The sequence below is a fragment of the Cebus imitator genome, unplaced genomic scaffold (assembly GCF_001604975.1).
Source record: "Cebus imitator isolate Cc_AM_T3 unplaced genomic scaffold, Cebus_imitator-1.0 Scaffold162, whole genome shotgun sequence".
In the NCBI taxonomy this organism is placed as follows: Eukaryota; Metazoa; Chordata; class Mammalia; order Primates; family Cebidae; genus Cebus; species Cebus imitator.
The window spans coordinates 1,886,633-1,902,655 of NW_016107477.1; the positions used below are offsets into that span (position 1 = coordinate 1,886,633).

General features: G+C 44.3%; 1 protein-coding gene across 1 annotated transcript in view; it reads right to left on the reverse strand.

The window, feature by feature from the left end:
- LAMA1 (laminin subunit alpha 1) overlaps window positions 1-16,023 on the reverse strand; it is a 180,002-nt gene that overhangs the window by 65,071 nt on the left and 98,908 nt on the right. Inside the window, exons 20-29 of the mRNA XM_017543918.2 lie at window positions 11,049-11,155; window positions 10,245-10,425; window positions 9,495-9,631; window positions 7,955-8,191; window positions 6,144-6,287; window positions 5,448-5,627; window positions 4,368-4,553; window positions 3,364-3,491; window positions 2,595-2,715; window positions 879-1,016 (exon numbers count right to left, since the gene is read on the reverse strand). Coding sequence (XP_017399407.1) covers window positions 879-1,016; window positions 2,595-2,715; window positions 3,364-3,491; window positions 4,368-4,553; window positions 5,448-5,627; window positions 6,144-6,287; window positions 7,955-8,191; window positions 9,495-9,631; window positions 10,245-10,425; window positions 11,049-11,155 — 1,559 coding nt within the window. The remainder of the gene's footprint in view (window positions 1-878; window positions 1,017-2,594; window positions 2,716-3,363; window positions 3,492-4,367; window positions 4,554-5,447; window positions 5,628-6,143; window positions 6,288-7,954; window positions 8,192-9,494; window positions 9,632-10,244; window positions 10,426-11,048; window positions 11,156-16,023) is intronic.

Sequence of the window (16,023 nt, forward strand, 5' to 3'; positions counted from 1 at the left end):
GGGTTTCGTCATGTTGGCCAAACTGGTCTCGAACTCCTGGCCGCAAGCAGTCTGCCTACCTTAGCCTCCCAAAGTGCTGGGATTATAGGTGTGAGCCACCGCACCCAGCCAAGAATATGCATTTTTTTTTTTAATGCAAGGAGAAGGCAATACTTTTCACAGAGAAATATGTTTTCAACACCAGCATTAACTTATTTTAAAATTCCCATGTGAGCCCCAAACTTTATCATACACAATTCTCATCTATTTTGAGTATGGCCACCAGTACTGCAATTAAAAACAAGGCATGCAACTACAGTCATGCATCACTTAAAGATGCGGATCCTTTCTGAGAAATGCATCCCTAGCTGATTTCGTCACTGTGTGAACATCAGTGAGTGCAACTGACACAAACCCAGATGGCACAGCCGACTACATACCGAGGCCACGTGGTAGAGCTACAAACCTGTCCAGCATTTTACTGTACTGAATACTGCAGGCAGGTGCAACACAGCAGTAAATATTTGTGCATCGAACTCTATCTAACATAGAAAAGGTACAGTGAAAATACAATATGATAGCCTTATAGGACCACTGTCCTATATGCAATCTGTTGCGGACCTGAAGGAAACGTCCTTATTTGGTGCATGACTGTAATTCCCAAATTGATGCCCATAAATATATTCATCAAGAAAGTAAAATTTATAAAAAGAATTTCCACTGATAAGGTCAGAACTACTAAGCTATGACCTCCTCAAGGAAATATGTTTATATTTTATATTCAGCTAAATTTAACCTCTCACTAAACCAAGGCACAGCTGTGACTTAGACCAGAAATCTGACACTCAGAGTCCACTTGAATTCTAAGCTCAGGCATGCACCCCCACAAACCAGCATACCAGACACTTCCCGGTGTTGGGCTCACAAGTGTTACTATGGTTGTTGCAACTGCAGGGCACACAAGGAGCAATCAGAGGGCGCGGTCCCCTGCCACCCCATGCTGGGAGCTTCCCTCTGTGGTACCCAGGGGCACAGTCCTGCAGGGATGCAAAAGGAAGGGCAAAAAAGTCTGATTAAAAAGTGAGTCAAGGAATTGAATAGACATTTCCCCAAAGGAGACACACACAAATGACCAACAGGTATATGAGAAGAAGTTCAACATCTCTATCATCAGAGAAATACAAATCAAAAACGCAAGGTGATACCACCTCACACCTGTTAGAATATCAACTATCAAAAAAACAAAAACTGACAAGTGTTGGTGAGAAACTGGAACCCTGTATACTGCCGATGAGACTGCAAAACGGTACACTAAAAACCAGCAGCTATATCATTTCCATCTCTCCAAAGATGGAAAATTCAAGTACCATATGATTCTCCAAGTCCACTTTTGGGTACACACCCAAAAGATCTGAAAGCAGAATCTCAAAGAGATATTTGAACCCCTATGTTCATAGCAGCATTATTTTATTCACAATAGCCAAGGTGGGGAAGCCACCCAAGTTTATTCATTGTCAGATAAATGAAAAAGCAAAATGTAGCATGTATGTACAATGGAATATGACTCAGGCTTAAAAAGGAGGGAAATTCTGACGCATACTACAACATGGATGAGCCTTGAGGACCTAATGCTAAGTGAAACAAGCCATTCACAAAAAGACAAATTCTGTATTACTCCACTTATTTTATTTATTTATTTATTTATTTATTTTTGAGACAAAGTCTCACTCTGTTGCCCAGGCTGTAGTACAATGGTTCGATCTTGGCTCACTGCAGCTTCCGCCTCCCAGGTTCAAGCGATTCTCCTGCCTCAGCCTCCGAGTAGCTGAGATTACAGGCATGCGCCATGTATTACTCCACTTATAAATGGGTCCCAGAGTAGTCAAATACATAGAGACGAAAAGGAGCATGGTGGTTGTTGGGGCCTGGGGAGAGAGGAACTGGGGAGCTAGTGTTTAATGAGTGCAGAGTTTGCGTTTGGGATAAAAAGTTCTGAGGATAGGCCGAGTGCAGTGGCTCATGCCTGTAATCCCAGCACTTTGGGAGGCCAAGGCGGGCAGATCACGAGGTCAGAAGTTCAAAACCAGACTGGCCAACATGGTGAAACCCTATCTCTACTAAAAAATACAAAAATTAGCTGGGCATGGTGGCTCATGCCTGTAGTCCCAGCTACTTGGGAGGCTGAGGAAGGAGAATTGCTTGAACTGGGACCCGGGAGGTGGAGGTTGCAGTGAGCCTAGGTTGTGCCACTGCACTCCAGCCTGGGCAACAGAGCAAGGCTCCATCTCAAAAAAAAAAAAAAAAAAAAAAACAAAAAAAAAAAAAAAAAAAAAAAAAAAAAAAAAAAACGTTCTGAGGATGACAATGGTGACAGCTGCACAGCAATGGTGACAGCAATGTGACTATACTTAACATGACTACACGGTACACTGAAGAATGGTTAAGATGGCAGATTTTGTTATGTACATTTTACCAAAATTAATTTCTTTTTTAATTCAAAAAAAGAAAAAATGATACAGTAGATACACATAAGTTCTGTTCGTCTCTTGGAGTTGCTGTAAGAAGCACAATTCAACTCAAACCCAGGGGACAGATTTTGACGAGAATCTTCCTACCTGACATGAGAATCCTGCAGTGCCAGGAGGACAGACACAATTCTCTAAAAGAGATGCAAAATCGTCTCCTGGATGCAGCCTTTCAGCCTTTCTGGCAACCTCCATTGAAATGTCTGAGATTCTGTGCAGCCATTATGTTAAGAAGAGAGAGAATGTTAACATTTGAAAAACTTTCTCGAAACATAGCACGTGACCTAACATTTGCACATATAAGAAACCAGAGCTTTGCTCCCTGTTCAGAGGAGCCCCCACTTGTGATTGTAAGTGAAATGTGTAAAGCATGTTAGTACTGTCAGGACACGTTTTGGACGTTTTAGTATTTAAAAATAACGACACAGAAGTACACATAAAAGAACTCTCGAAATGCCGATTAGGCCAAGACTCAATGGCTTTCTTTATGGGCTAAAGTATTGGATGAGTAGGTGACAGCATTCTTTATATATCGTTATGAAGACATGGGCTTTCAGTTTTCACAGGCAGAAAATAGCAATTGTTTGGGGTTTTTTGGTTTTTTTTTTGCATTTTATCTTCAGCCAAGATTCCACCATGATGTTCTTATATTTTATATCTGCATTAGCACGGTAGGTGGATAATTTAAGTTATAACTCACATATTCCAAAATGATATTAATATTTAACAACATTTTGGTAGGGAACTGAACTACACGTGTTAATAAAAATTGCAGGTAATGGAAGTGGAGTGAGTCAACATCTTTCAGTTTGCTTTCAAATATGAAAATAACAGTCAAAATTCTATAGGCTCCAAGTACCTGCTTTGCTGTAAACCTTGACCATACGATGCCTTGATGAGGATGTACTCAATATTGCTAAGGACAGACATAAAATCCTCTCGAGTGACAGGTTCTTCAGAAACAGAGTTAAAATATTTCCAATAATTCTGTAGAATGAGAAACACATTCAATTAAGCACAGAGGCCAAATTCTGACAGGCATAAAACTTAATAAGAATAAATTCTTTTATAAATTTCTCCAGAAATAAGCCCTGTTCTGTGCATGCCGCTGAGTGTAATTGACGACCTCCTGAAACCTCCATGGGCCAGCACAGTGTCAGTCCCGTTTATCAACAGATACGCATTACCAAGTGGCAGTGCCAGCCACACAGCGAATATCTCGTAAAGATCTGCTGGAAGAATAACAGGCACTTCCCAAATATGAGCAAGTCCAAAGCCTTCTGTACCACTATCTCTATGCAGGTTGAAAATAGTATACCAAGATAAAGAATTTAAGATGCAGTGCCCACTAAATTGACATAAGCCTAACATACATTTCTTGAGAATTTGACATTTGAATTGTTTTTGGAAATCCTGCTGATCCCACTGAATTTTGATCCCAGGGTCTTCTTGCTCAGTCTCTCTCTCTCTCTCTCTCTCTTTTTTTTTTTGAGACAGTTTCGCTCTGTTGCCCAGGCTGGAGTGCAGTAGCACAATATCGGCTCACTGCAACCTCTGTCTCCCAGGTTCAAGCGATTATCCCACCTCAGCCTCACAAGTAGCTGGGACTACAGGCATGCACCACCATGCCCGGCTAATTTTTCTATTTTTAGTAGAGATGGGGTTTCACTATGTTCCCCAGGCTGGTCTCCAACTCCTGACCTCAGGTGATCTGCCCACCTTGGCCTCCAAAAGTGCTGGGATTACAGGTGTGAGCTACCACGCCTGGCTCCTCATTCTCTTATTAATGGCTTTTAGCTTTCACTACATCCATAGCAAAGTTGATACCTTTAAGAAACTCATATGAAAAGATCCCATTATCACCTCTCTCATTGCTACTTCCTGTTCCTGTCTCACTCCATTCTCTGGGGCTGGCGCATCCATGTAAATGACTTGTTTTCTGGTCCGACCACCTTTGATGAGAACTTGAGGCTCAAAATTGGAGGTGCCGATGCCGTCCAAAGAATAGAAGGCCACGCTGTACTTTAGTTTGCCACCGTAGGCCATGAGCTAGCAAATAATAAAGTGTTGTTTACTTCTCTGACAAAGCTTTGGTTCAAAAACGTTTTATTGCAAGCCTGCCACCATATGAGACAAATCTTATATCTTAAAAATATATCACATGGGTGAAACATGTTGTCTGTAATTTTCTTCCTTCTAATTCTATTTAATTACGGATTATTAAGTTGACCTAAGTTACATAGTTCTTTTTGAGAATACGAGCAAAAGTAAGCTCCAAAATAACAAATCAATGTGGTAGTGATGGAATTTACTTTCAGGCTCCTTTAAATTAAAAATTTCTATATCTCAAGGAGAACTGGATGCCTATTTGCAAATTGTAAAGATCAGGGGGAATTCATACACAGACTCCAGTGTTTATATAAACAAAAAATCCAACTGATCCCTTTCATGACTCTTTTACGGTAGTTTCTCCCCCCAAAATGAGTGATGATTCCTTGAAAGGGCCCCCAGGCCATAGCGCCTAGGTTTGTACGGAGAGAATATTAGTAAATACAGTACAGTCCCACACCACGTAAAGACATTTCAGCCAATGACAAACCACATATACACCCGTGGTCTCATGAGATTATAATACCATAACGTTCGCACCTAATGACACATTCCCCCACAATGTATCTCCATTGTTAGGTGACACATGACTGTATATGTTTTTTGACTGACTGCTTTAGGAAGAACCAAATTAATATAATGTAAATTTTTAAAAATCTTTTAAAATTAATGAAAAATTTAAAGGAACCATATATTTGAGACTTTTATAAGCATTAAATTTCTCTGAGCCCAATTAAAAGAGGAAACTAATAACCACTTCTTTAAATGACAGGCCCGCCCAGACTACGGTGATTTTAAATGATTTCCGTATCTCCCAGGAAGCGCAGACCTCACCTGGTCACTCTGGAACTGCTGCGGCAGCCGCCAGTAAAACGGCTCTGCATGGACGCGCTGCCGCACTGTGGTGGCATCCAGCAGGAAGTCGGGGGCCTGGTAGTACACCCCCTCGGTTGTGCCCCTCAAGTTACTCTGAGACACCACACGCAGAAGAGGCTGATCAGAGCTCAGCGTTACCTAAGCCATGAAAGGGAGAGAACGTGCACTTCAAAACATGAACTTCCCACTCCAGTTTTGTTCTTTAGATTCCACCATTGTTTCACAGATGAAACAGCTTCACTATTAAAACAGAATCAGTGAAGACTTTTCCTTTAAACTAAACACCTGGATGAAAATGAACAGAAAGTGCTTTAAACTATTGCGTGTAAGCCCAAACTGTTGCTCCTCTGGGGAAATGCTCAATGACATGCAGAAGACGACTGAGATTTTGCAGTTTTTATCTTCTCTCCAATGAAAGCTTTTCATAGATTAGCTAAGGAACAACACGGAGAGCCTTTCATCCAAGCTCCATTTACTTCCTTGGCCAGCAGAAGCCGAGCTCTGATTCATGCTCTCACCCAAATTAGCTTCCTAGAATTTCTGATGCCATAAAAGCAAAATTTAATGTGAACACTTGACAGTGTCTTCCGCCCTCAACCACCTCCCAAGGGGAGTGGGGTTAGAAGCAGGACATTTCGGCTGTGTGTGACTTACTGGGGTCCTCATGTAGCCCTCCAGCTCTGAGCAGAGGTGGGACAGCCCAGAGCAGAAGCAGGGGGAGCACCCCAGGGGGTTGTCTGCACGGAGAGCGAAGGTGCCCTCTTGACACTTGCTGCACTGAGGGCCAAAGACATTCTCCTAAAAGGGAACAAGTAAAGGTTTTGTTTTTGTCTGGAAAAGAAATGTGATTTCTGAACAAACAGAAACAAAATAAAACACAAACATAATTTAAAAAATAATTATAGATGCACAAGCATCAGTTTCCCCCAGGCAGGCCCTGAGCTCTCTGAGTGTCAGTTTTCTCAAAGACCCAATCAGTGATTCTCAAATACAGATGATTATCAGAATCATCTTGGAAGCTTTTGGAAAATAGCTTCCCTGATGAGAACGTCCCGAGGCAGCTCTGGAAGCTGCCGCGAGTCGCCAGGTGATTCTGATGATCCCTGCGCATGCAAGCCACCGGCTAGGTGATTATTATTGTTATTATTGTTATTATTATTATTATTTTGCTTTTTGAGACAAAGTCTCACCCGATCACCAGGCTGGAGTGCAGTGGCACGATCTTGGCTGACTGCAATCTCCACCTCCTAGGTTCAAGTGATGCTCCTGCCTCAGCCTCCCAAAGGACTACAAGCACTTGCCACCATACTCAGCTAATTTTTGTATTTTTAGTAGAGATGGGGTTTCACCATGTTGGCCAAGATGGTCTCGATCTCCTGACCTCTGGTGATCTGCCCGCCTCGGCCTCCCAAAGTGCCAGGATTGCAGGCATGAGCCACCGCGCCCGGCCCTGGTGATTATTAAGACAGGGTCTGGAGCTCTATTGTCTCTCATTATAACTGTTATTATAACATGTGGCAGAGGCTGAGTGCCATGGCTCATGCCTGTAATTCTGACACTTTGGGAGGCTGAGGTAGGTAGATCACCCGAGGTCAGGAGTTTGAGATCAGCCTGACCAACATGGTGAAACTCCTTCTCTACTAAAAATACAAAAAAATTAGCTGGACATGATAGTGCACATCTGTAGTCCCAGCTACTCAGGAGGCTGAGGAAGGAGAATCACTTGAACCCGGGAGGCAGAGGTGGCAGTGAGCTGAGTTCATGCCATTGCACTGCAGCTTGGGTGACAGAGTGAGACTCTGTCTCAAAAAAAAAAAAAAAAAAAATTGTGGTAGAAAATAGGGAGACTGAGGCTTCCATTACTCCCAGGACATGATATCTACATGAGTTTTCCTTTTTATCTCCAGTCACCCATCAAGTCATTAACATCATGAAGCCAGGGGGCTTCCATCTCACCACCCATAGGAAAAAGGACCAGAGGAAGCAGCTCTGACTCCTAATAGCAAAGCACATTGGGAAAAGTAACAGAAATACACAAAACTTATAATGATGCTGAAATCCTGCCTCTCAGGAAAATAAACCCTGATTTCCTTCAGTGTGGCCAGCAGACACGAGAGCCCGATAACCTCACAGAGATCACATCACAAATCCCAAAGCCCTAAGGTACCTGCCTCACCTGCATACTCAGGAAATGCAGCCACTCAGCCTCTGGGATATATGATCAAAAACTCAGGGCAGTTCTCAAATCTGTTCCATCATCTGACGCTTTTAACAGTAAAAATTCAATTTCAAAAATCATCCATCACTTTAGAGGAGCATAAGAGACTTATGCTCAGCTGCGGAAGGGAGTGTGAACTCACTCGGAGAAGCATCTCAAACCTGGCTGATTGGGTAAATAGTCAAAGCCCAAGAGTCACGATGAGGAGCCAGAGAGAGGAAGAAAGAGGAGGATGGAAGGCAAATACCTTGCAAGTGCAGGCCCCAGTTTCCTGCACACAGCTGCAGAGACCCTGCTCCAGGTCGCAGGTGTCCCCCGACGTCCCCCTCAGGTCACAGTCACAGGGAACACAGTCAGGAAAGCCTCTGTAACCTAAGGAGCACTGATCGCAGGCCCGGCCACCAAATTTCGACTTGCACTGGCAATGGCCGGTGAGCACGTCACACTGATGATGGGTCGATCCCACGAGACTGCAATTGCAGGCCTGAGAGGCGGGAAAGCAACTCAATATAAAGGCAGATTTGATGCTTCTAAATCTGCACATATTTGAATTACAGGAAAACATTACATGTGGGAAGTTCTACAAATGAACCATCTACCTCATGCTATTGCTCCATGGATTCACTTTGCCAAGTGCCAACAGGAGATAGGCATTGTGTTGCTGAAAATTTATGCATCTTAGTGGCACACATGCATGGGGCCAAAATTGTGGACTGAAATTAAATCTACTAGGTCAAAACAGACTAACAAAATTACTGTAGAAATCAGGCCAGGCATAGTGGTTCATGTCTAATCCCAGCACTTTGGGACGCAGAGGTGGGAAGATCACTTGAACCCAGGAGTTTGAGACCAGCCTGGACAACACAGTGAGATCCCATCTCTACAAATAATGAAAAAATTAGCTGGGAAGGATGGAACGTGCCTGTAGTTCCAGCCACTTGCAGGGCTGAAGCGGGAGGATTGCTTGAGCCCAAGAGGTTGAGGATACAGTGAGCTTTGATGGCACCACTGCACTCCAGCCTGGGTGACATTGCAAGACTCTGTCTCAAAAAAAGTAATTTCCTATTCTTTTCAAAACACAAACTATACCCAAATTTAACTGAAGAAGGCTACATAGAATACTGGAGGCCCCATAGGTTGAACATAAACCCCCAGTAAAGTGAGTTATTAGTTTCTCTTGGAAGATAGTATACATTGCACAATATATTTAAAGAGTGCTCAAATATTTTTTGGATTTTCTAACTATCGATGTAACAACTAGGTTCTTAAAGAAAACCTAGAATAAGGTGTTTTAAGGGTGTCATGTCTTCCACTTTGATTCCTACCATCTGCACTGAGGTGCTTTGTTTTTGTTTTTTAAGGTAGGGTCTTTCTCTGTCGTTCAGGCTGAAGTGAAGTGGTGCAATCACAGTTCACTACAGCCTTGAATCCCCAGGCTCAATTAATCCTCCTGCCTCAGGCTTCCAAGTAGCTGGGACCACAGGCATATGCCACCACATCAGGCTAAAATTTTTTATCATTATTTTTTGCAAAGGCAGGGTCTTGCTTTGTTGCCCAGGCTGGTCTTGAATTCCTGGATTCAAATGATCCTCCTGCCTCAGCCTCCCAAAGTACAGTGATTACAGGTGTGAGCCACTATTCCTGGCCCACATTTGAGTTTTTTAATAAAAAAAATTACAAAGCTATTCAACAGGGTAAAGTCCAGAAAATACACAGAAGGAAAGGCCTACAACTTGCTAAAGCAAAGCAATGCTCAATTAAGCAACAGTATGGATGACAGAGCTCACCTGGCACCCCACCTCCAGGTCGTAGCCCCAGTGCCCATCCTCACATTCTTCACACTTCGCACCCTGTGTGTGAGGGGGACATACACACGCTCCAGTTTCTGGGTCACAGGTGTTCTGAGTATGTGGACAGTCACAGGCTGAAATAAAAATGAATGCTGTGTTACACATCTGGGTGGGCTAAGAGCTGTGCTGCTACTTCCGTTTTATTAAGAGTCCAAGCCAACCTTCTTGCCCCTAAAAGATGCCTCACAATTCCCAAGACCCCTCTTGTCTCGGAGATGGCCAGCCCTCCATGTCAGGAGATGCTGGGGGAAGAGGGGAAATGGGGACAGAACGAGGGAAATAGAGAAAAGAGTGAAGATGCTGCTAGGTGAGCACAGGGGGAGCCAACATTTACTAAGCCCTTACTGCATGCCAAACGTCGTGCTGAGGACTTTATATACAGCACTTACACTCACTTCTCAATGCAGATTCTCATTAGCATCCCCATTTTACAGAGGAGGAAACTAAGGCCAAGCAAAGGTAAGTAATGAATCTAAGCTCCCACAATTAGTAGGCAACAGAGTCCTAACCAAAACTTAGGCTTGTACCCTGATAGGGATCAGAAACCAGAAAAAGGGTATGAAATCCTCCAGAGAAAGAACAGAAAAAGGAAAGGCACTTAACCAAAGTTAGTTGGAAGCAGAGGGAGGGCCCAAGGAAAGGTCCGGGAATGCCCGTCAAGTGTCAAACAAGGAAATCAAGGCTTACGTGTACAACTACCATCCTGGTATGTGTAGAAGCCACGGGCACACCTGTCACACCTTTTCCCTGCCACACCTGGGATGCAGTGACATTGGCCTTCATCCGTGCAGTCGTCTGACATGGAGCCTGCCGTGTTGCAGTTGCAGGGCTGGCAGCCATGGCCTGAGTCCAGTCCATAGTAGCCACGCTGTTTCACCAGAGGGGGAAAACATGGAAACCAACATATGTTTTAATAAATGACTCCCATATTAGAATGTTCCAGAACACACACAGGATATTTCATAGAATCATAAAGTATTCATGACACGCTCCCCCTCCCTTTACAGTGAACGTCCACTCTCTAGAAAGGCACGGCATTTGCCAGCCATGCTTTGTGACATGGTTTGGCTCTGTGTCCCCACCCAAATCTCAAACGGAATTGGAATCCCTGTGTGTCGAAGGAGAGAGGTGATTCGATCATAGGGGCAGCTCCCCCATGCTGTTCTCGTGATAGTGAATTCTCATGAGAGCTGATGGTTTTATAAGTGTCGACAGTTCCTCCTTCACATGCTCTCACTCTCTCCTGCTGCCTTGTAAAGAAGGTGCCTGCTTCTCCTTCCACCATGATTGTAAGTTTCCTGAGGCCTCCCCACCATGCGAAACTGTGAGTCAATTAAACCTCCTTTGTTGATAAATTGCCCAGTCTTAGGTGGCATCTTTATAGCAGCGTGAGAACAGACTAATACACTTGGGTACTTAGCTCCTTCTGAGTCATAGATTCAATTGCCTCTGTACCAAGGCTAAGGCGTCAATTAGTCACATGCCTCTTACCAAGCACTGGTCACACTGCTGTCCAGTCACGTTTGGTTTGCAGTCACAGAGCCCCGTCTCAGGATGGCACATGGAAGAATGGGAGCCTTTCTCATGGCATTCACAGGCTAACACACATGCACACAAAGACATATTAACCCTCACTTCTTAGTACGGTTATCATAAAATCCTTAATCTCCAAAGGAAAAAAAATGTGAACATTCGATGTTTCAAATCACAAAACTAAAAATAATATTATTAGTAATAACTTTAAAAGTTTAGCATTTTTCTGAAGAGTAAACTAAAACAGGTTGCTGGAAAGATCCATCACAGGAAAAAAACACTGAAGCTATTAAGATAATAATTAGCAAATTTGCTTAACCAATTTCATGAACTCCTTGATGTTTTTTAAATGAGCTACAAATTCCCATGAAAAACATGCAATGGAGATTTCAAAATCAACTTCGCCACTTGCTCTGATTCCAGTCAGGTATATATTTAATATTTTAAAGCTCAGTTAAAACATAATACATATTAATATTATATTTCATAATTTAATGAAAAATATCTTTTCATTAAATACGACATTCCAGTTCTAAGTCATGAGTCATTTGTAGTTTCAGGCCAGATGGCTCCATTTTATCTATAGTTACAACACTGATGCTTCAAGCTACAAAGTCCCCTACCTTCGCAAAGTGATACAATCTTACGGGTCCACAATATATTTAATTAATATTCACAGGGGAACCTTCAGTAAGCACTTCAGTTAGAATATGTAATATGCTGGCTGTGCACAATGGCTCATGCCTGTAATCCCAGCAGTTTGGGAGGCTGAGGTGGGCAGATCACCTGAGGTCAGGAGTTCAAGACCAGCCTGGCCAACATGGTAAAACCCTAAAGGAAAAAAAATGTGAACATTCTATTGTTCAAGATTCAAGATCAGGCTGGTCTTGAACTCTTTCTACTTTAGTAGAAACCCTGTCTCTACTAAAAATGCAAAAATTAGCTGGGCATGGTGACAGGTGTCTGCAATCCCAGGTACTCAGGAGGAGGAAGCAGGAGAATCACTTGAACCGAAGAGGCAGAGGTTGCAGTGAGCCGAGATCACACCATTACACTCTAGCTTGGAAGTCAAGACCAAAACTTCATCTCAAAAAAAAAAAAGAAAGAAAGAAAGAAAGAAAAGAACATTTAATCTGTAGCCTGACAAAATATCCCAGGCACAGTTTACGAATGCGTGGGCTCAGAACATGTACAATGTGTTGCATGACATAACGATACAAGAAAAAAGAGAGAAAAATTTCACAAGTAATGGAAAGCCCAGACACAACCTGGAGGCGAAGCAAGAGTGCTGGACAAGGGATGGGGAAGGTTGCGGGCAGAGGAAATGCACTGGGATCCGCCTCCTTCATGACTGAGGCCAGCCTGGCCATCTGTTTTCCTGGAGTGGGAAACAGTGCCTTAACGCTGCAGTCCCACAGGAGACCCCATCCAATGGTGCCCTTCAGGTACTTGCTCCGTCAACCCCGTAGCTGGACCATGCGGGCTCTGCTGCTAACTCCCCAGCACATCCTCCACTGCCCCCACATCAAACACAAGACAAGACACCCCTTCCTTCTGAGCCTCCATCGGAGCGCCCACCTCCCTGGCACGTCTGTCCGATCCACCTTTTGCCTAGTATCCTCCTGGCCCCATGTCTGCTACAACTGTTCTCCCTAAAGTCTCCGGGGATTTCCCAGGCACCAAATTCAGGGAGTAGATTTCGGTCCCCTTCTTATCGCATAGCTCTGTAGAAGGGACCCTATGACCTCCCTCTTCCTTTTGCATCGCCCTCTTACTGAGGTTTCCAGGACACCCACTATCCTGCCCTTCCTCCTGTTCCTCAGGTGTCTCCCCCTCCGTGTCCCATTTAAAGCCGCCTCCTTTCTCTGGGGAATAAAGTTCAATGCAAGTATGATCAATGCAACTATTGATGATGATTTAAAAAATCATATTCACTGTTGGTGGGAGTGTAAATTAGTTCAACCATTATGGAAGACAGTGTGGCGATTCCTTAAGGACCTAGAAATATAAATTCCATTAGACCCAGCAATCCCATTACTGGGTATATATCCAAAGGATTATAAATAATTCTACTACAAGGACACATGCACATGAACGTTCACTGCAGCACTGTTTACAATAGCAAAGACCTGGAACCAACCCAAATGCCCATCAATGATAGACTGGACAGGGAAAATGTGGTACATATACACCATGGAATATTATGCAGTCATCAAAAATGATGAGTTTGTGTCCTTTGTAGGGACATGGACGAACCTGGAAACCATCATTCTCAGCAAACTGACACAAGAGCAGAAAATCAAACACCGCATGTTCTCACTCATAGGCGGGTGTTGAACAATGAGAACACATGGACACAAGGAGGGGAGCACTACACACTGGGGTCTGTTGAGGGGAAATGGGGGAGGCATGGGGGGTGGGGAGGTGGGGAGAGATAGCATGGGGAAAAATGCCAGATATAGGTGAAGGAGAGGAAGGCAGCAAATCACACTGCCATGTGTGTACCTATGCAACAATCTTGCATGTTCTTCGCATGTACCCCAAAACCTAAAATGCAATAAAAAAAATCAGATTCACTGTATGATGCGTCTGTCAGTCTGTGCCTGTCACATTCAGTATTTCTTTGTACTTTCATTGCAAACCAAGGAGGGAGGCGAAATCATGTTCTCTATTTTTGGTGTGAAGTCTATAACTTAAAAAGATTAGATAGCTCTCCATAGGTCACACAGCTATTACCAGTTCTCTCTCTGTAGTAATAATTATTGTGGTTCTTTTTTCTTTTTTTGAGACAGGGTCTCTGTCACCCAGGCTGGAGTGCAGTGACACAATCTCGGTTTACTGCCAGTTCCGCCTCCCAGACTCAAGTGATCCTCCCACCTCAGCCTCCCGAGCAGCTAGGATCATAGACACCCACCACCACACCCAGCTAATTTTTGTATTTTTAGTAATGATGGGTTTTGCCATGTTGGCCAGGCTGGTCTCAAACTCCTGACCTCAGGTGATCCACCCACCTTGGCCTCCCAAAGTGTTAGGATTACAGGCATGAGCCACCATGCCTGGCCTATTATACAGCTAGTGCTTGACTTACGACCACGATTGGTTCCGACAGACTGGTTGTAACACGATTTAGTCATAAGTTGAGTGGGCTACATGCACGCGGAGATGGTAGTGCTGCCGGAAGCTGGTCCGCATTGTCATATGCCCAGCTGGGCAACGTTTGCGCTGCCAGACATGGAGCAGTCGTGGCTAGCAATTGTGGTCGTAAAGTCGAATGGTTGTAAGTTGCATAGGTCGTAAGTCAATCAATACCTGTATAGTAATTCTTAATTAAAATAGTATGTATATTATAAATAGTACTAACTTAAAATAGTATTATTTGTGGCCAATTACTGAATAGCCTGGTACTTTATAGATGTTCTAATTCTCAGGAGCTCATAATATAAAAATTATACTCGTATAACTTATTTAATATAAGATTCCTTTAACATTAGAGCTCTGTGGGGTTTCTCACCACCCTCATCTCCCCCTGCGCTCTACTGTACCTGGATGGCCTGTCCACACCCCCAGCTGCAGCTGCTGCCCCACAGCAGAGGCAGAAGTTGAACCTGATGATCAGTTCCTCCTCCCACCAAGCTTCAAGTGAGTCTGAGATAGGGGCCAGTAAACAGATAAATATTGGGTTGAACTACACGCTCTTGCTTTAGAGAAGACCAATCACGTACGACACCAGCACTTTCATCTGGTTTAACCTGACAGACTATAGTATTATATAAGAATGGGGAGCCCTATCGGAAGTCCATAGAGGGAATCCTGATGTAGAAATGGGGCGATTGCTTGTGAAATATACAGAAACAGCTCACAGGACTTTGTCTTATCGAAGCGCGGGGATTCGAGAGGGGATGAGAAAGGCGTAAAAGCTGTGAGTGCTCAGAAACTAGAGACAGCCTGGACAGCGTCATCCCTGCTAGCCCAGGCCAGACCCAAATCCCAGCCGCTCTAACTGTCCTTCCTCCACCTCCAACCTGTCATGAAGACCTAGTTTATGTCTTCTATCTCCATGGCAAAGGCCCTACCTGAAGCCCTCATCGCTTTCCAGCATGATTCATTTCTAGTCTTGTCTCCTATCCCAACACCCCTGCCACCAGTCTCTCCACACTGGCGGTATCTAAACACATAGCTCCAATCACTCATGTCTGTGCAAGTTGCTGCCAAGTCCCAGGACAGGGCAGACGAAGTGACCTCAGCACCTCAGCACTGCACACGAGACCCTTCCGGTGCGACGTGACTGCTTCGCACCTGTAAGCCCGAGACCTCCCCTCCCTGTCTCTGTCTTTTCCATTCTGGCCACTCTTCTCTCCAGCTTCCACCTCGGGCAGGGCCTGCCTGCTTGCCTGGGCCCATCTTCCCACATTGGTCACTCTTCTTGGGACTCCCTTTCCCTTCCTTCAAGTCTCAGATGAACAGTACTCCCTTCAGGAGGCAGCCGTGGCTGCCCTGGGCTGATGGGCTTGCCCATCCTGTCTGCCTTCAAGTGCACCCCGGGCCATCGTTCATCGCCTTGACCTTCACAGTCCTGCCCTGTGGCCACTAACTACACGTGTCTACCAAACGCTGGCGATGTGGCTGATGCAACTGAAGACCCGAAATCTCTAATTGATTTTAAATTTAAATACTGAAGCAGTTTTGTCAATGTGGATGCCATAATTAAAGAAAGTAATTGGCTGGGCACGGTGGCTCACGCCTGTAATCCCAGCACTTTGGGAGGCCAAGGTGGGTGGATCACCCGAGATCAAGAGTTCGAGACCAGCCTGGCCAACATGGCGAAACCCTGTCTCTACAAAAAAAAAAAAAAAATTAGCCGGGTGTGGCAGCAGGCACCTGTAATCCCATATACTCTGTAGATTGAGGCAGGAGAATTGCTTGAACCCAGGAG